General features: G+C 50.3%; 1 protein-coding gene across 2 annotated transcripts in view; it reads left to right on the top strand.

Moving 5' to 3' along the window:
• PSME4 (proteasome activator subunit 4) overlaps positions 1–21221 on the top strand; it is a 1714764-nt gene that overhangs the window by 702564 nt on the left and 990979 nt on the right. For both annotated transcript variants that reach the window (XM_085612595.1, XM_085612594.1), the window contains one exon: positions 15744–15880. In XM_085612595.1, the coding sequence (XP_085468721.1) occupies positions 15744–15880 (137 nt within the window). The remainder of the gene's footprint in view (positions 1–15743; positions 15881–21221) is intronic.

Here is a 21221-nt window from a genome sequence, read left to right as displayed (position 1 = left end):
GCTCTGCGTCCGTCGCTGGAGTTGACGCTCGACTGCTTGTCGTCGGTCCTTTTACATGGTGTGTCTTGTGCTTTCGTACTACCGGCAACTTTCGGCTGTGGATTGGCATCCTGCCACAGCTGTCACTTGTGTCTTGCTGGTACCGGTTTCAACAGGGCTCCTTTTCGCTGTTGTACATATCTGAAAGAAACACGTTAGTTAGATTCCTCACCTTAGAATATCCCCAGGCATCAGGCTGGATCCGGAAAGATTTTTCGTCAGCAATACCCCTTGCGCGTCGCTAGGCGTCGTCTGCGGCTCCGCGTCTGTCGTCGGCGTCATGCGCCGGAATGACGTCATCGGAGTACTTAGACGCCACCCTCGCGCACTGACGTCAGTTCTTTTTTCCGCGCCAGACAGCACCGATCCGGGAAGAGCTTACCCCTTTAGTCACTTTTTGATTAAAACTTTTTGGACTCTTTTGTCTATGTGTCTACTCGAACTGGTGCCGGTAGGATGCCTGGTTTTAAAGCCTGTGACTCCTGTCACCGTCTGATGTCGGACCATCGCCGGTGCCTTTACTGCCTTGGGGCCGACCACGATTCCGAGTCGTGCCTTGACTGCCAGGCCTTGACCTCGAAGGCTAGGCGGGAGCGGTCCCGCAAGCTTCTCGAGCTCCGGCACTCGGCTCCGCGCCGTTCACGATCCCGGTCCAGGAGGAGGTCGAAGGACCAGTCGCGGAGCCGCAGCCACCATCACCGCTCGTCGGGTTCCCAGTCTTCGGGTAAGTCAAAGCATGGTAAGAAGTCAAAGAGACAACATCGCTCTTCGGACTCCCCTCACCGGTCGCACAACTCGGTCGAGGGTCCGGGTGGTACCACCCCCGCGGCTCGGCCGGCGCCGCAGAAGCCACGTCCGTCCCCATACCCACCGGTCCCTAGGACTGACGCAACTCCGGCGGAGATCAGTGCCTTCCTCTCGGCCATGAGGGGCCTGGCTCCGCTGTCGACGCCTGCCGGCGTGCCTTCGGGCCCCGCGGGCTTGACTGGGCGGCCTAGTGAGCCGGTGGCTCCGGCCCCGGCACCGCCGTCGACTTCTGTCCCGATGCCACAGGTCCCCGTGGGATCCAGGCCTGGATCTCAGTCGATGCCGGTCGACCTCACAATGCCTCCTCCACCGGCATCGACACCAGTTCCACCCCCGGCGCCGTCTCCGGCCGGCTCCGGTTATTCCCTCTGTTTATCAGGAATCGGATGACGGTGGCGACTGGGAGGGGTCTGAGGACCCTCTGGCCCGCCAGGGCCAGTTATCACATGACTGGGCAGATGAGCTGGGGGATGCCAGTGGACTTGATACCTCCCCTGACACTGGCTTCATCTCTCCTCCGACCGTGGCTTCGGAGGAAGGTGCTACCTTTTCTATGGCGTTGCGTAAGGCGGCCGAAGCCCTCGGGCTGGAGCTCCCTACTGTGGCCGTGAGGATGAACCTCCTCACTGAAGTGCTCCAACCGTCAGCAAGCTCCTCGGAGCCTCTGCTGCCGTTTAGCAAAGCACTGATGGACGTTCTCATGGGCACCTGGTTCAAGCCCTCCACAGTACCTCTTGTGGATGGGAACGTGGCCCGACGCCACCGCCCTGATCCGGGCGACCCCAGTTTTCTGTCCCAACACCCCACCCCTGAGAGCCTGGTTATCCAGGCCTCTACCTCCCAGACCTCCTTCCCGTCTGCTCCCCCAGATCGGGAATCCAAGAGACTCGAGCAGTTTGGCAAAAAGCTGTTCTCCTCCCTTAGTTTAGGGCTGCAGTCTATTAACACCGCTTGTCTCTTGGACCGTTACTCCCACTCTCTGTGGGATACGGTGGAGGACGTGCTGCCCCTGTGTCCGGAGGAGGCCCGGACACGGCTTGCCCAGGCTCTTGCCGACGGGTGGGATGCAGCGCGGTATGCCATCCGATGTGGTTTGGGCACGACGGATTTACTTGGCAGGGCAATGTCATCCACGGTGGTACTTCGTCGTCACGCCTGGTTGCGGTCCACGTCTTTTTCTGGGGATGTCCAGAGCACCCTCATGGACAGGCCCTTTGATGGCGATCGCCTCTTTGGCGACAAAGCGGACAGTGCGCTGGAGCGCTTTAAGGACTCCAGGGCTACGGCCAAGTCCTTGGGACTCTCGGCCCGCGCCCGCAAACTTCCGCTTTTCGCCCCTTTCGTGACCAAGGAAGGGGCGCCCCCTCACGTCCACCTAGCCACAGGCCGCAGAACCATCCTCCGCGTGGTCGTGGACGTGGATTCCGCCGAGGCGGTACAGGGGGACAACGTGCCGGTCCATCCACATCCACCCCAGCAGCATACGCCTCAAAGCCTTCCTAGTCCGTGCTTTCAGGCCCATTCCACGCCAGTGGGAGGCAGAGTTCCCCATCACCTTGTTCCACTGGCGTTCCATCACTTCGGACAGGTGGGTGCTGCAAATCGTCCGAAGGGGCTACTCCCTCCCCTTCGAGACGACCCCTCCAGCCATGCCCCCGCAGTGCCACCGCATGTCGGGGCATCACTTGAATCTTGTACGGGAGGAAGTTACGGCCCTCTTGGCCAAAGGGGCCATCGAGCGCGTTCTTGGTCCAGAAGTAGGCCGTGGTTGTTATTCCCACTAATTTCTTGTTTCCCAAGAAGGGCAAAGGGGGCCTACGCCCTATCTTGGACCTCAGGAGCGTCCACTCCTTCCTCCAGAAGGAGAGATTCAAGATGCTCACCTTAGCTCAGGTTCTGGCTGCCCTGGACCCAGGAGACTGGATGGTAGCGTTGGACTTGCAGAACGCTTATTTTCAGATCCCCGTCCTGTCGGCCCACCGGCGTTACCTGCGGTTCACGGTGGGTCAGGAGCATTTTCAGTTTACTATGCTCACCTTCGGCCTCACCAGTTGCCCCTCTGGTGTTCACGAAAGTGATGGCGGTGGTCGCAGCTCATCTGTGTAGATCAGGGGTTCCAGTCTTCCCCTATCTCGACGACTGGCTGTTGAAGGCGGGCTCGCCCCATCAAGTCGTCTCCCACCTCCAGACTACGGTCGACCTCCTGCATTTGCTGGGGTTCTCCATCAATGTGCCAAAGTCACATCTGAGTCCCTCCCAGAAGCTCCTCTTCATCGGTGCGGTTCTGGACTCTGCGCAGTTCCGGGCTTATCCTCCGGAACAGCGGGTCTGGGATGTTAAGGCTCTGATTCCCATCCTTCAGCCTCTATCCCGGGTTTCGGTCAGGTTGGTGCTGCGGCTTCTGGGTCTGATGGCCTCCTGCATCCTGTTAGTGCATCACGCCAGGTGGCGAATGCGGGCTCTGCAGTGGGACCTGAAGTTTCAGTGGGCCCAGCATCGGGGCAACCTGTCTGACCATGTCTTGATCTCGGAGGGCACTGCAAAGCAGTTGCAGTGGTGGCTCACGGACCGCGATTGGATCAGCGGCAGATCCCCCTCCCTACCCCAACCGGGGCACGTAGTAGTGACGGATGCGTCCCTCCTGGGATGGGGGGGTCACATGGAGGAGGCGGAGATCAGAGGACTCTGGTCTCCGGCGGAGTCTCGACTCCATATCAACCTTTTGGAGCTGAGGGCGATCCGACTTGCACTGAAGCATTCCTTCCCGTTGTCCGGGGAAGTGTAGTGCAGGTGTTCACGGACAACACCACCGCCATGTGGTATTGCAACAAACAGGGCGGGGTGGGGTCGTGGACCCTTTGTCAGGAAGCTTTGTGCCTCTGGACATGGCTGGAACGTCAGGGCATCACCCTGGTGGTTCAACATCTGGCGGGCTCTCTGAACGCCAGAGCAGACGAACTCAGCCGCCGGTGCATGATGGATCACGAATGGCGTCTAAACTCGGACATGGCGCAAGGCCTCTTTCGGCAGTGGGGAGAGCCTTGGTTAGATCTATTCGCCACCGAAGAGAAAGCGCAATATCAGCAGTTTTGCGCGTTGGAGTTTCCAAGGCAGCACTCGCTCAGGGCGCCTTTCATGGCAAGTGGAGTTGCGGTCTGTTGTACGTATTTCCGCCTATACCACTTCTGCCCAGAGTGCTGAAGAAGATCAGGCGCGACCAGGCCCAAGTCATCTTGGTGGCTCCGGATTGGGCACGAAGGTACTGGTATCCCGAGCTACTCAGTCTGTCAATCGATCCCCCGATCCAACCTGCCTCTTCATAAGGACCTTCTGTCGCAGGAGCAGGGGACGGTCCTCCATCCAAGCCTGTCCAGTCTCCACCTCCATGCGTGGAGATTGAGCGGTGACAGTTGATGCCATTTGACTTGCCTCCTGAAGTCTGCGATGTGATTCTGGCAGCCAGGCGTCCCTCCACAAAAACGGTATACGCCTGCAGGTGGAACAAATTTGTGGTCAGGTTGGTGCTGCGGCTTCTGGGTCTGATGGCCTCCTGCATCCTGTTAGTGCATCACGCCAGGTGGCGAATGCGGGCTCTGCAGTGGGACCTGAAGTTTCAGTGGGCCCAGCATCGGGGCAACCTGTCTGACCATGTCTTGATCTCGGAGGGCACTGCAAAGCAGTTGCAGTGGTGGCTCACGGAAGGCGATTGGATCAGCAGCAGATCCCCCTCCCTACCCCAACCGGGGCACGTAGTAGTGACGGATGCGTCCCTCCTGGGATGGGGGGGTCACATGGAGGAGGCGGAGATCAGAGGACTCTGGTCTCCGGCGGAGTCTCGACTCCATATCAACCTTTTGGAGCTGAGGGCGATCCGACTTGCACTGAAGCATTCCTTCCCGTTGTCCGGTGAAGTGTAGTGCAGGTGTTCACGGACAACACCACCGCCATGTGGTATTGCAACAAACAGGGCGGGGTGGGGTCGTGGACCCTTTGTCAGGAAGCTTTGCGCCTCTGGACATGGCTGGAACGTCAGGGCATCACCCTGGTGGTTCAACATCTGGCGGGCTCTCTGAACGCCAGAGCAGACGAACTCAGCCGCCGGTGCATGATGGATCACGAATGGCGTCTAAACTCGGACATGGCGCAAGGCCTCTTTCGTCAGTGGGGAGAGCCTTGGTTAGATCTATTCGCCACCGAAGAGAAAGCGCAATATCAGCAGTTTTGCGCGTTGGAGTTTCCAAGGCAGCACTCGCTCAGGGACGCCTTTCGTCGCGAGTGGAGTTGCGGTCTGTTGTACGTCTTTCCGCCTATACCACTTCTGCCCAGAGTGCTGAAGAAGATCAGGCGCGACCAGGCCCAAGTCATCTTGGTGGCTCCGGATTGGGCACGAAGGTACTGGTATCCCGAGCTACTCAGTCTGTCAATCGATCCCCCGATCCAACCTGCCTCTTCAGGAGGACCTTCTGTCGCAGGAGCAGGGGACGGTCCTCCATCCAAGCCTGTCCAGTCTCCACCTCCATGCGTGGAGATTGAGCGGCGACAGTTGATGCCATTTGACTTGCCTCCTGAAGTCTGCGATGTGGTTCTGGCAGCCAGGCGTCCCTCCACAAAAACGGTATACGCCTGCAGGTGGAACAAATTTGTGGCATGGTGCACAGCAAAGGCTGTGGATCCCCTTTCCGCCCCTCTTTCTGAGGTTCTCCTCTTTCTTCTTTCCATGGCCCAGCAGGGCTCTGCTCTGGGCACCCTAAAAGGTTATCTTTCTGCTATCTCTGCTTTCTTACGGCTTCCTGATCAGCCTTCTCTTTTCAAATCCCCTGTTGTTTCTCGTTTCTTCAAAGGCATTACTCACATCTTCCCTCCTGTTCCCTTCGTAATGCCTCAGTGGGATTTGAACATGGTCTTGACATATCTGATGTGCGCTCCCTTTGAGCCTCTTCATAATTGTCCCCTTCGTCTTCTGACTCTTAAGACTGCTTTCCTGGTAGCCATCACCTCGGCTAGACGGGTGAGTGAGCTCCAGGCTCTATCTTCTAAGCTTCCTTTTCTTTCTGTCCATCCGGACAAGGTTGTCCTCCGGACTCGTCCTTTCTTTCTTCCCAAAGTGGTGACTGCCTTTCACATTGGGCAGTCTGTCACGTTGCCCACCTTCTTTCCGCCTCCGCATCCTTCGAAAGAGGAAGAGAGGCTCCACCGTCTGGACCCAAAACGGGCGCTGTCCTTTTATTTGGACCGCACCAAACAGTTCCGGGTGGACGACCAACTCTTTGTTGGCTACGTGGGTGCTAAGAAGGGGCAAGCAGTACACAAGCGAACCATCTCGCGGTGGGTCGTATTGTGTATAAAAGCTTGTTACTCCTTGGCTAAAAAGGACCCTCCTGTAGGGCTGAGGGCCCATTCCACCCAGGCCACAGCGGCGACTACTGCCCTGGGCCGAGGAGTCCCCTTGCAGGGCATCTGTCAGGCAGCAACGTGGGCCTCGCTGCACACGTTTGCCAAGCATTATTGCCTGGACAGCCAAGTCTGGAGAGACGGCTTCTTTGGCCGTTCTGTTCTCCAGGACTTTCTGGTGTGATCTTGGTTCGCAGACCCACCGCCGGGGTTGGCATTGCTGGGGTATCTATTCTAAGGTGAGGAATCTAACTAACGTGTTTCTTTCAGATGAACAAGTTACTTACCTTCGGTAACGATGTATCTGTAAGAAACATTAGTTAGTTAGATTCCTCACCGACCCACCCATCCTCCCCGTTCTGCGAACCGACATCTAGGGTTAAGGTTTTCCTTTTTCAGGGCCCTAGACTTTTTGGCACCAGTGTCGGTCTCTTGCATGGCTCTGCGTTCCTGGCGCGGAAAGCTGTGTACAAGAACTGACGTCAGCGCACGAGGGCGGCGTCTAAGTACTCCGACGTCATTCCGGCGCACGACGCCGACGACGGACGCGGAGCCACAGACGATGCCTAGCGACGTGCAAGGGGTATTGCTGACGAAAAACTTTCCGGATCCAGCCTGACGCCTGGGGATATTCTAAGGTGAGGAATCTAACTAACTAATGTTTCTTACAGATACATCGTTACCGAAGGTAAGTAACTTGTTCATTGGACCGGTGTGTGATGTCTGTCATACAAGTTACCGTCTCTCGAGGCTTTGCTGCAGTAGGAACGCTGCATCCGACGGATCTCTCAAACCCTCGGTTCAGCTCCACTTCTTGCGAAGTCATGACCTTCCTTGTTACTCTAGCATATGGTTTCTTCTCCATGCTGGTACTTGCTGGGTAAGGGTCTGCCTCTTGTTACTGCTGCCCTACGTGCCTTTGCAGGTGCAGGTTCCATACTGCTTGTAGGAGAGTAGGGTCTGCTTTCTATGTTCACCTCCACTTTTTGCTTTTGCCTTACTGGTTTTCGACTTAGATGTGGCTGTGGGCCTGCTAATCAGACCCACAGCCCTGCTGTTCTCTCTCTAAATTAATACTATGTACTTTAGGTGCATAACCCAATTGGATAGGATCACCTTATTGGCCCCTGTACAGTGTACCTTAGGTACCCAGGGCATAGGTGTACCCTAGGCCTACCAGGGGCTGCAGCATGTATTATGCCACCCCTGGCCTGGCCTTCCATTATGACATAACTGGCTGATCACTCAGCTGGGTCAAGGTCGTGTAATCACCCTTTGCTTAGGTGTAGTATTCCTATACCTACCTTATATATAGACACATGTGTACCTATCAGCCACTCCCATGGCAGGCCTTAACAATCCTGGAGGCAGAGTGCTTGGTAACATGTGAGATAGTGCTCTAGCATGAGCTAAGCCTGTCTGCAGCTTTCGGAACCATGTCCTTATAGCTGTTCTATGATATAGCCTACCATATACTCTTAAAGTGCCTTATTATCTTAAACGGTTATGGTAACTATGGTTTGGCTTTATCAAAACATGTCGTGTAAGGTGTCTAACACTTTGGAATAATACCCCCATCCCATTTCTGGTGATGAGGATATTATCCCTCCCTTCTAGAGGGAGAAGACATGTTGAAACCTACTTACCCGGTTAAAGTTAACCAGAGCCCCAGCATCACAAAATGGATGCTGCTGCCACGACACAAGTCTGACCTCCTGCTGCTGGGAGTGATCCCGGCACGGGAGGCTTGGACAATAGGTTTCCTGCCTTGGGAGGTGCGAGCACCACCCCAGACAGGCCTTAGTGTATTGGGGCAGGGAGGGATGAAAGAAACAAGACACTGCCTGGGGCACACAAGTTGTCCCATGTATAGTCCAGTTCAAACCGGTGCTGGGGCACTCCAGCCCCAGTCCTGGCGCGAAACTGGACAAAGGGAAGGGGGTGTAACCACCCCCCTCCCAGGTCCCACCTGTAGGAAGGTGGATATCTGACTATGGTTACCCCCAACTTTTTGCCTAGTGTCTAGCTGGTTTTTCGACTTAGTTGGCCTGAGATCCTGCCATTCAGGGTCTCAGGCTGTCTGCTCTCTCTTTAAAATGGACTCCATGTACCCTAGGTTCATACACAATTGGTAAGGATCACCTTATTGGACCCTGTACAGTGTACCCTAGGTACCCAGGGCATAGGTGTACCCTAGGCCTCCCAGGGGCTGCAGCATGTATTATGCCACCCCTGGTCTGGCCTTCCAATCAGACACAACTTGCTGATCACTCAGCTGGGGCAAGGTCGTGTAATCACCCCTTGCTTAGATATAGTATACCTATATCTACCCTTAAAATAGACACATGTGTACCTATCAGCCACTCCTATGGCAGGCCTTAACAATCCTGGAGGCAGAGTGCTTGGTAACATGTGAGATGGTGCTCTAGCATGAGCTGAGCCTGTCTGCAGCTTTCGGAACCATGTCCTTATAGCTGTTCTATGATATAGCCTACCATATACTCTTAAAGTGCCTTATAATCTTAAACGGTTATGGTAACTATGGTTTGGCTTTATCAAAACATGTCGTGTAAGGTGTCTAACACTTTGGAATAATACCCCCATACCATTTCTGGTGATGAGGATATTATTCCCCCCTTCTAGAGGGAGAGACATGTTAAAATCCTACTTTGCTGTTTAACTCTAACCAAAGCCTCAGCATCACAAAATGGATGCTGCTGCCACAGACACGAGTCTGACCTCCTGCTGCTGGGAGTGATCCCGGGCCAGGGAGGCTTGGACAATAGGTTTCCTGCTTTGGGAGGTGCTAGCACCTCCCCAGACAGACTTTAGTGTATTGGGGCAGGGAGGGCTGAAAGGAATGAGACATGCCTGGGGCACACAAGGTGTCCCATGCATAGTCCAGTTCAAACCGGTGCTGGGGCACTCCAGCCCCAGACCTGGCGCGAAACTGGACAAAGGGAAGGGGGTGTAACCACCCCCCTCCCAGGTCCCACCCATAAGGCGTGACCTAGCAGGCAACCCAGCCCCCCAGATTAGTATAAGTGTGGTAGCTGGGCCCCAGGAAATTAGATTATCCTGAACCTGCAACTTGAACAGAAACTCTGGACCTTCGACATTCGACGAAAGAAGAAGACTGAAGAATCTCCCTTGTGGCCAAGGAGTGGCTACCCTGTGCGAACAGGCACCATCAAGAGACTTACCCTTTGCTTTGCTGAAGTTCTACGAGGGACCGACTGCAGAGCCTGACCAGAGCCTTGACTTCCAGACTTCTCCGACCCTGATCCACATCCACAGCCGAGCTGAGATCCGTGGAGGCGACGAGAGACGTGGGACCGGCCACCTGGGAAAAGTGGCGAGTATCTTCCAGCGCAGCTTCTGAGGCACCCTCGAAGTTGTGCACCGGGGATTGAGAAGCCCCAACCCCAAGCACCATCTGCACCGAAGATCAGCCCCCCACACTCCACGAGTCCTGCGTGGGGCCCTTCTGCATTTTCCTGCTTGCCGCGTCTGTCCGGTTGCTTGCCCGTTGGCTAGTAACCTTTGTGACGACACACCTTTGATTTTCCAGTGCTGGTTTGGCTCCTCCAGACTGGCTCCTGCTCCTCTGCAAAAGAAAAGCACCCCAGACCTTCCTGGTCTGCACCAGAAGCAAGTCCTCCATTCTTCGTGGGTTCCGCTTGCCAAGGCTTGGTGAGTCCTAGTTCGACTTCGACGCCGCCGACAGCAAGAGCCTTCGTGGGACAGCTCGCCTTCTAGTCCTGGTCGTCCTCGACGTCTCCTGGTACCCGTGGCTGCTGCGACAAGCTTCACCTCTTCACCTGCAATCTCCCGACATCGCCTGGTTCCTTCCTGGTTCCACGTGGTCACTGGCTAGTGACCCAGACTCTGTCCCTTCTGCTTGCAGGTATCCTTCCTTCTTGATCCCGGCCTTGGGATCCACCGGACACTCTTCACTGACTGCCTGTCAGCAACTTTCCTTCAGGCATCCATAGAAGTCCACGACGAAACCCGACGCAAGTTCACACCTATGCACCCGCAGCCCGTGGGCTAGGTAACTTGGGTACTCCGGTGCTCACAAGGGTATTGACTATCCTAGGGTCTAGTTTCCGAGTCTCGACTTTCTAGCTATACCAGAAGTGTCCTAAAACTGCTTATTTCTAACTGCTAGTGATTCTATCGACTTTTACTCATTACGCGTGAGTATTTCCACTCTGCACCTGAATCCCGTGGGCCTCCCACTTCCTAACTGTTGGTAGTATAGTGTAGCCCCAGCGATTGCCTAGGCCTAGGCCTATCCTATTCCCGTGACAGTGGTCCTTATACCACTTACTTAGTATATGGTTTGCGTGGCCCCTAGGGCCTAACTGTATTAATTACCTGTGTGACTTAATGTATGCTTGAATAAGACTGTGTTGTACTTACCTCGAATCTCATAAAGAGTGCTGAGGGTTTGACTAGAATAAATACACTTTATTTTATATATATATCTGTTGTGGTGTCCTTTCATTTGGTATTCAAGGGGTTACAAATGGTATAACAGCTGGCTTCACATGCCATTCAGAGTTTAGCCTAAGACTGCTCTTGTCCATGCTACCACTAGGATAGCTGGTCTATAAGGTTGACTTTACAACCAATCACCATAAGGGTTGTTTGGACTGATACAATGTGTACACTAGAATTAGTGACATCATATATCAGGCCAACTTCTCACATTGGTGAGCAACGGTTGGGATCTGAGCTTGCTGTTGTAATACCATTGTAATCTTGAGATACTAAATTGAAAGATCACATAAGATATTGTTTAGGTACATATAACATAGATTATAATACTTAAATCCTACTGGATTTAGTTGTTGTAGGTTGAAGGGCCTAGCACACCCTGACTACAACTACTAGAGAGGTTTAGTAGATACAACTAGTGTAGGTAGGTGCACACACCACACCCTCACTAGAATCATGTCCCTGAATGGAGATCACACTGATACTTCCTCAGGAGAGGAGAATCCTGGACAGATTCCCTCTAGATATGATGCATTCACTTTCCAGGAGATGAGACAACTGTGTACCTCCAGGAGATTAAAACAGGGTTCCAACCCTACCCTTAGACAGCTAGTGGAGCTTCTGGAGGCCTATGATGCTGAAAGAGCTGCCAAGTATGGTGCCATAGCTGTAGATAAGGGCCTCCCCTCCACAGAAGAGACCCCTGACTTAACTGATACAGATGAGTTAGAAGAGAACCCAGAGGAAGAGGGAGGTAGCAAGACCCCAGTCAGAAGACTTAGTCAGGCTAACTTAAGCTTGCATGGGAGCTTGCATGGGAGCTTCCCTTACAGGCCCCCAAGTAATCTTAAAAAGAGAGATAGGAGGGGTAGATCTCCCTCAGGGGACTCTCTCCACTCCTATCACTCAAGAAGCTCCAATGCTTCATCCCACAGGGGGATGACTTCCCCCCCCAAAGGAGAGAGCATGAGGCCAGAATGAAGGAAGCCAATCTGAGGATTGAAAGGGAAGAACTTGCCCTTGCCAAAGAGAAGCTTGCTCTGGCCAGAGAGCAAAAATTATGTGGGTCAGAACCCACTGGTGGCAGTAGGTCTTATGACCATAGAAACCTAAGCAAGATAGTCCCCCCATACAAGAATGGGGATGACATCCACAAGGGGATGACTGCTTTGGAGAGGGCCTGCAAAGTACAGCAGGTACCCCAGAGTCAGTGGGCAGCTATCTTGTGGCTCTCCTTTTCTGACAAAGGTAGAGACAAGCTCCTCACAGTTAGTGATGAGGATGCTGACAACTACAAAGTCCTGAAGAGTGGGCTTGGCTTAACCACTGAGCAATATAGGTTGTTGTTCAGAGACACCCAGAAGACACAGACACAGGACTGGTCTGATTTTGTGGATTGTGCCACTAAGGCTTTGGAAGGTTGGTTAACTGGCAGCAAGGTGCAGGACTATACAGGATTGTACAACTTGATTATGAGGGAGCAGATCCTTAATAATTGTCAAAACCAGCTTCTCCATCAACACCTGGTAGACTCAGATTTGACCTCTCCCCAAGAATTAGGAAAGAGGGCAGATAAATGGGTCATGACCAGGAATAGGCCTAAAAATCAGGGTGGTGACCAAAAGAAAGATACCACCAAGCCTCAAAAGAAGGGTGGGGATAAAACAAAAGAGAAATCTTCCTCAGGGCCCCAAAACTCCACACAGGGTGGTGGGTCCCAAGCTCCCTCCTCTACCACAGTTAAAAAGCCTTACTGCCATGAGTGTAAAACTCCTTGGCATTGGAAAACTGACAGCAGTTGCCCAAAGGCTAAAAACAAAACTGTTCCTCCAACTACTCCTGTCACACCACCTATTACTGTCAGCAGTAATCCCCCAGGTGGTGGGAGTGCCCCCAAAAATTTGGTTGGGTTTTCTTGGGGAACACAGGGGGACCCTGGCTTAGCCAATTCCCCTACAGCAGCTACTCTTGTCTGTGATGGTGGCATGGGGTTTGCCAACTTCACTGCCTGTCCCAACACTTTGGGTAGGTACAGACAGGAGCCCTACATCAATGGTAGAAAAGCTGAGGCCTACAGAGACACGGGAGCTAGCATCACTATGGTGGCCCATAGGCTAGTTCCCTCTGAGCAGCTTTTGCCTGGTTTCTCATACCAGGTAACTAACATTGATGGCAAACAGAACAGTCATCCCGGGGCGGGTCTTATGTGACCTCGCTGACGTCGCGTATGCGGACGACGCCTGGGCGGAGTCACGTGATGTCGCCCCGCCCCCGGCACGCAAGGATGCTGTGGCAAAAAAGTTTCCGGATCCAGTCTCACGCCTGGGGATAATTCTACTTGAAGGAATCTGCGGCTAGAATCGTCTCTACCAGATACATCGTTACCGAGGGTAAGTAACTCGTACATTAGTCTTATGACACACACAGTGGGGGGTTGCTGTGCGAAGGTGCAGTAGGTTGCATACACGTTTCATAAAATGTTTATCAAGACTGGAAATGGTCTTGCAGTTCAACGCGGGAGATGCATACAGCAGATATGGAATACATTTCATGTTTAACGCTTTCAGTAATGGTCTAATTGCTTTCCCGCCGCCGTACACGTTTGCAAATCTTAGGACCTATTTGGTGAACATCGTTGACTTCAGTTTTCTAATAGCAAGATGGTTTGACCATGATATCTTGCTGTCAAATATCACTCCAAGAAAGTCGTATTGTTTCATTATTTTGATTGTAGTATCTCCTAGCACCCACCCCACAATTTAGTTTGCTTCCCAAAAGTCATGACTTTCGTTTTGGACAGATTCTCCAAGTTTTATTTATTCAATTGATTTAATTGATGTTGTCATCCTTTTGGCTTTGTGACAGGACAACCAAGTCATTGTCGTAGGCCAAATGTTATTTTGTTCCCCCCCCAACTTTGGAGGAGTAACAGGGTCAGAATGTTCACTCTGGCTCTGATCTTGTTTGCTTTAGACCCAGTAGGCTGGATGGTGTCCTTGGACTTGCAGGACACTTATTCCATACACCCATCATGCAGCCTCACAAGCGTTACCTGCAGTTCAAAGTAGCCTAGGAACACCTTCAGTTTACCATGCTCTCATTTGGCCTTATCTTTTGTGTTCCCAAAAGTGACAACAATGGTAGCCTCTCATTTTTTGAGGCTGGGCTTAAATGTATTCCCATATTTTGATGACTGGATGCTAAGGCAGGCTTGCAGTAGTCAGTTGTACATCATCTCCAGACAAAGATTTGAGTCCTGAAATTGTTAGGTTTCACCATCAAGAAGCTGAAGTCCCACCTGAGTTCCAAGCAAATAATTCATTTCTTTGGGGCAGTTTTGTCCATTCTGAATATGATCTTGATCCATACTGATCAGTTGTGGGTTTCAGTGAGAATGACTCTGAGGCTTCTTAGTCTCCTGGTCTCATGCATCCTCCTCATTTTGCAGTGGAACCTCAGACCCCAGTGGACCCAACATCAGAGATCCTTTCGATATTGAGGAATTTTGAAGCAGGATTTGCTGTAGTGGCTGATGGACGCCGACCTAACCTGAGGCAAGTCACTCTTCCTCCCTTACCCAGAGTTCAAGGTGGTGACAGATGCATCACTGCTGAGTTGCGGTACCATTTGGGAAAGGTGGAATTCAGAGGCCTATGGTCTCTGATGAAGAGCCAGCTTCATAGTAGTCTTTTGCAGCTTAAGTAGTCCATCTGGCTCTAAAAGCCTTTCCTCTGTCCATCAAATTGAGTTTGGTTCAGGGCCTCACAACAACTATGTGGCAATGCAACACGCAGGGCGGAATGGAGTCCTTGGTCCTATGTCTGGAGGTGTTACGCACCTGGAAGTGACCGGAACATTCCTGCTTGTCAGCCACTTGGTGGGCTCTCTGAATAGCAGAGTGGATACATTTAACAGATTCCATCTTGCAGACCATGAGTGGTGTCTTCATCTTGAGGTGGTGCAGTGTGTCTTTGAGCAATTTGGTAATCCCTGGCTAGATCTGTGACCCCTGGCACTGCATTTGCAACCCCAAATCTCAAACCTAAGAGGTGGCAAATCAGTGCCAAGAACACAGGCGCAGCTGGTCTTTATGAATATAGATTGGGGCTCCAATATCCTTGTTTTTTGTCAGGATTTTTTTTAAACTTTAATAGTGAATCATAATATTCACTATTAGTGTAATAAAAATGAAGTATAATTAGGTGGAATAAGACCCTTCCTGGCATCTTAGGTAAGTAACAAATGCTTTTAAATGTATGTTGTGTGCATACGTGCAGGTGAATGTGTTTGTGTGTTAGGAGTGTGTGTATGATTGTGTATGTACGTTTAAGCATGTGTGTGAGTGAACGCAGAGGTCAAAAGGCGTGATATTACATCCGCTATCCCTGGCCATTTGCTGAATTGACCTTCATGAGAACCAGCATAGCTTCATTCACTGTCAATTTTCATGCATCTAGTAAGGTAGTGTTGTGACCATATTGGCCCCTGAATGCTGCGTGTAACCACTATCCCATGGACACCGATTCTATGAAATGCAGGCCGGTTTTACAACATTCATAAACATTTTATTTTCCTGATCAGTTTGATCTGTATCTAATTATCATCTACCTGCTATTAATTTCTGCTTTGCGAACGGAGGGGGCTGGACATAGTCCTAAGAATAAGTTACACACATGTTGTAACTTCTGTACTGTTAGTCTAAAGCCCCCTCTACTCATGGCAAACATTTGTTTTGTGCCAGCTCTAGTTCTTGTGAAATATTGTCCTACTATTCTGCGGGTGTTGAAGAACTACTCAATGAAAATTCACATAGGTGACATAGATGCAGGCATGAGGTGGTGTTTCAATGCTTGACCGTTTTTTGTCCAGTTGTAAAATGGGTTTATCATACCAATCATTAAGTTTTGGAGATTCTTACACGTTCTGAATGCAGAGGGCATAGGACTAACAGCACAGAACTTGCTACAAGTGGGTAATTTGTTCTGTTTTTCATCTACTGATAGATCCCAGAGAAATGTGTAGAGATTGCTGTTTTGATTCAGATGTCAGAAGCACAAACTGCAAACCTGCCAAAGCTCACTTCAGAACAACTGACATTAGGAATTCAACGACAGAAAGAAAAGAATGCAGACTCCGAGCAGTAAGTGAGCATGATGTGAGCACATTGATTGTATGAGCCTGCAAAGTGTTAAATTCATAGATGGACTACTGCACAATCCTTTGTATAAAGGAAACAGCACAGAATCATCCACCAGGTAAACTTTCAGAAGATGATATATCACGCATCCTCTTGTGTCCTTATACGTGGACAGTAAAGGTTGCTGACAATGGTTTACATCAGATGGCTGCCATCATCAAAGTGCATCTTTCATAAGTGGTAGCCTGTTGCTTTTTTTGTTTGCAGTTTTCTTTTGTGGCACTGTAGTACTCGCAGGGTGTAGAGAGGTTGTAGCATAGCTGTGCATATCTATGCCTGAAACTGCTGTTTTGTACAGTGGTGTAGCTGTCAGTAATGCACCAGATGCAGTGGCTCCAAGTCCATAGGTGTGAGGGCACATTGCACCCCAATTATCTACCCCACTGTGGAGCAAGGGGGTCAGTTTCTTTATCAATTTCCTTGCCTGCCTTACAAAACTTGAAAAATTATAAAATATAATTTGTAATATAGTCCCAGTTTTATACTCCTGTTCTCTTCCTCCTCCCATCCTGGATTCTCTAATCCGGATTCAGTCAAATCGCCTGAAAGATGTGTGCAACACCTTTTGTATGTGTTGCCTCTGCTGTAATGAAAGGCTGTCAGTTTAACACTGACCGGCTTATTGAAGCTAGAATTGTGTTATGTCAGATCCCCAAACTAAATAGTAAACTCCTATCATTAAAATCACATCCAAACAGTTTAACATCCAGGCTGCATTTTGTTTGTGCCTCTTTCTTTCTCTCCCTCTCTGCTCTTATTACATGTCTTGGCACTGTTATAACAACTGTGTAGTTCAAAACCTTCCCCTGGTAGCCCACTTGGTACAACAAGGAGCAAAATAAGAAATGATATGTTCCATCCACCCCCACTAACACCCAACACTGCTGTTCTTCCAAACTAAAACTCTCCCTCCACTATGTAATACATACTGCCATGCTTCCCAGACTGGTCCTCACTAGTCTGGTCTACATTACCCTGTACTGTACCTCCTCAGAATACACAAAATTGCAACTAAGTGTTGGGATAGGCATGTCCCCTGCATGGTTTGTTTATTATTCCCTTCCCTAGGTGCCTGACTGTATTTGTTCTATCCCCCCCCCCCCTGGTATCATGCTAACGAAGTGTGTGCACAAAGGCCAAGCCCTGTCCATGATAGTGTGAGGTCCAGGACCTATCCTGTGATCTGGAGGGGTGCACCATGTGCGCCATCATATGATGGCAGTGGAATACTGCCCATGCCCTGGGTACATGAGGTAAAGCAGTGGTTACAGCTTGAATTTGTAATATGTTCTGACCTTATTCACTGTATCCTGCAGACCATGGTTCACTGATCCTCTTCTCAAATGTTCTTCTGTTATATGTAACCGAGAACCTTGCGCTGACTTTCTGTATAAATATCAACTGTGTGTATGTATGGTGTGCGTCACATGTAGGGTAGTATAACTCTGTGTTTGTCTGAGTACTGGGGCCAGTGTGATCCATTTTAGCTGCCCTGGGTTCGCATGCAACATCAACAAGCTGATGAATGAAATACTTGAATTGCGCTCTGCCTCTGGCAGTCACTTGCCCACTTCCCAGTCCATCATTTGGGGTTACATACTAATCCACAATTTTTCGCCCACCACCTTAGTTGATACCCAGGCAAATGCAAATCAGATCTGACACTGCTCCTCGGGGTAACATTCCAGTCCTCACTGCCAATCCAGGTCCTCCCTGAACCAGAATATAAGCAACCTAAGACTCGTCCTGGGTCCCTAGAACCTAGGGTGAAACCGGTCCTGGGTTGCTTGTATTCCGATTCAGGGGGGACCTGGCTTGGCAGTTTGGGCTGAATTGTTCTCATTGGAGCCATGTAAAGACTGATATACATATAACTGGTTCCAAACTGAAGTGGCATGGTGTGCAGAATAACAATAGACTGGGAGGTTTCTTGAATAATTATCAGTGGCTGAGATTATTTCAACCATTCCATCCACCAGATTTTTGTATACTTTACTGGTTTAGCGTGGCACAAGATGGATGGCGTGGATAGCTTCCCCTGACAGTGGGAGAATATTGGAAGGTGGAAACCGAGACACTGAAGTGAGTATGGTGGAGATGGCGCTTCCTTTAGAAATTCCATGCGAGCCTTCTTAACAAAGGACTTATGTTGAGTTCTTCCTGACAACTACCTTTTGCAGTTGTTAGAGGTGGGACTGCAGTTTATTATTTTCAAAGTGACGAAATACCTAATCTGATAGAGACTTCTAGCTGCAGATTCCTTACCTTTGAATTTCCCAGGCGTCAGGCTAGATATGGAAACTTATGCTAAGCAATACCCCTTGTGCGCAACGTTGAGTGGCTCCAGTCAGCTCTGTGTGACGTCGTTGGCATTGGTAGCGTTGGATATGACGTTGCGGTGCCTATATAGGAGCCACCCAGGTGTGCGTACATCCGTTATTTTCTTTCCGCGCCAGATAGCGCCGACCTGGGAATGGCTACCCCTCTGCCACTTTCTGGCAGGCTTTTTATCGACTTTTGGAGATTTTATGACTTAGTGTGCGAGGGATGTCTTCGAGGAAGACAGGTTTCAAGCCGTGCGGGACTTGTTCCCGCATGATTTCGGTCACTGATCCCTACCGCGTATGTCTGTGGTGTCTCGAGCACGGCCACTTTATGAAGTAGTGTTCGGACTGTCGGGCGATGGCTCCGAAGACCTTGAGGGCGCGGGCGATGAAGTTACTCGTGGCCCGGCAGTCAACACCGTCAAGCGGGACTCCAAGGAGGTCACGGTCTTGATCGAAGAAGAGGTGGTTGCGGGACCGCCCATGGAGCCCGAAGTCCTCTTCCTCCGATTTGAGGTTCTTGGGACACTCGGGGAAGAGGCATAAGAAGAAGGCGTCCAAGCGGACTTTGTCTTCACCTCAACTGGCGTCCGTCGTTGAGAGAGGTAAGGAGCACCAACGCTCTAGGCACGTTTCTGCGGAGCCAGAGTCCACTTCTGGTCCCCGCTCCACCCCCCCTTTGCAGGAGCCGGGGCGACTCCCGTTCAAATAAGAGTTTTACGAAATCATGCACCATGTATTTGAGTGGAACGACCCCGCAGGTGAGCCTTCAGGCCCCGTGGAGTCTGAAGGGGCCCCATTGGTTCGATGCTGCCGGCTCCGGCCACGACGCCGCAATGTTCCCAGATCCGGTTCACCGGTATTGCCAACGCGACCTTCCCTGGAGTCATCCTTACTTGGCACAGTAGTGTTCAAAATAGCAAAGGCATTGAACATTTGTCTTTCAATCAGAATGTTAGAACAAATCTTCTCACAGAAATCCTATTTTCTGGCAGTTGAAGCCAGAACTCTTGCTTCCTTTCCATGATTCATATTTTTGACTTTGGGATCTGCCCTCTTCTGCTTCAGTAGTGGAGTGATAGGTGGACAGAAACACTATTCTGTCCCTACAGATTTCTCAAAGTTTACCATATTCTGGAAAGGCTGGTCAGGTCTTTCGGGCAAAAGACCACATTGCCTTTAGTGCACCTGGACAGAGATTCAAAAAAGTTAGACACTTGGGCAGTAAGCTCCTCATCTCTGGGAGTCTGATCCTCGATGCCAGCTGTTCAGTCTACCTTTGGGCATGGACTTTCCTTGCATTGTAGAAGATGAACAAAATGTCCATGGCCAGTTTGTGACACAGTTTACAGCCTGTGTTAGAGTAATTATTTTAAAATTATATTGAGAGTCCAGTGATCCGTGACAATCAACTTTGAACTCAGTGAATGCAATGGCCAGATCCACGGATGCAGGAATTGCTTTTAGATGATATGTTGTATGGGCTCAATAGGTTTCTCAGGACACATTCAGCCTTGTTTCTGCCCATGCTATCTGATGGTGCTCTTACGTTTGGAATGCAATGTAATGATAGTCTTAAATGCAATTACACTATGATATAAATATAAAGAATAATTAAATATAAGTAGGGTAGGATGATGGATGGGCCATTTGTCTGTCTAGCCTTACCTTTGAGGTCTTTCTTCTAATAGTATGTAAAGCTCAAAGAGTATTTAAGTTTGGAACGGAACCGGGCACAGGCCATGCATGTCGATTCGTCGTGGTCCGGCGAAAGGCATTTGTTGCACACCGGATGGACGTCGATGTGTGGGTACTTCGCATTGCATACCGGACACCTTTTGAACGGCGTCCTCGATTCCATCGTCGAAGTCGATGGACAGGTAAATGCAAAAAAAGTCGGTGCTGAAAGTTAGTAAACTAACAAGATTGTATCGAAACCCGATCGATAAACAGTACCGACGCGAACTAAAGGCCTTTTGGCCTCGACAAAATATTTTCCTAACTTGAGCTAAGATAGCACATCCGAACCCAATGGCGGAAAAAAACAATCTGAGGATGGAGAGGATGCCCATGCGCACTGTAGTCCAGGGGAGGAGTCACCTATCCAAGGATACTTCGAAGACTCTTCCAGGACAACAACGTGCAAGCATCCGGACCCAACACTAGGCGGCGATCTATGCACAGATATGAATGTCAGCAGCCCTACATGCCAAGAACAGATGCATACTGGTAAGTAGCATATTCATTTGCAATAGATTACTTTCAGGATTACTTTTGTAACTCCAGGACTAGATCCTAGATTCAGTCCTGGGACAGTTCTTAGAAACAAGTGATAAAAGTCAACTTAGTTACTGTTGTGATTTTTAGGCAATATTTTGCTATTTTAAAAGTTGACAGAAGAAATTTCATAGAAAACAGTCAATGATTCCCTATGGGAGAAAATTCAAGTTGCAGGTATAGTATGTTCTCGTTACTTTTGTAATCCAGTACTGGGTTCCTAGACTCAGTACTGGGACCTCTGTCTAAAACAGGTAAGTAATTACGTTTTCACAGTTGGTACGATTTTTAAAGAATATTTGTAGTTTGCAAAAATCGACAGAAGAAATTTCACAGAAAAACAGTCAATGATTAAATTGAGTTAGCGGTAAGCATGGTTGTAGTTACATTTTAGGGTCAGTGCTGGGCACCAAGATCCAGCACTGGGACCTCTCCTAATCGCAGGTGAGTATTTTCGTTTTCGTTACTCGGTTGATTTTTGGTGAATATTTTAAGTTTTAGAAACTCCACACTTAGAAGAAATTTCAGAAGAAGCCAGTCAATGTTACCCTATGGAAGAAAAGTGAGTTATCGGCTTTTGGGTAAGTACTCGACTGGCAGAGTTAAGGTTCTGGGCACAGACTCAGGGGTCTCCCAGGGTCAGGTAAGTACAGTTGTTACACCCTCAGTGGCACAGGGGCAGC

Source organism: Triturus cristatus, chromosome 6 (genome assembly GCF_964204655.1).
Source record: "Triturus cristatus chromosome 6, aTriCri1.1, whole genome shotgun sequence".
Classification (NCBI taxonomy): domain Eukaryota; kingdom Metazoa; phylum Chordata; class Amphibia; order Caudata; family Salamandridae; genus Triturus; species Triturus cristatus.
The sequence above is the reverse complement of the archived record's forward strand: the minus strand, read 5'-3'. Positions and strand labels throughout refer to the sequence as shown.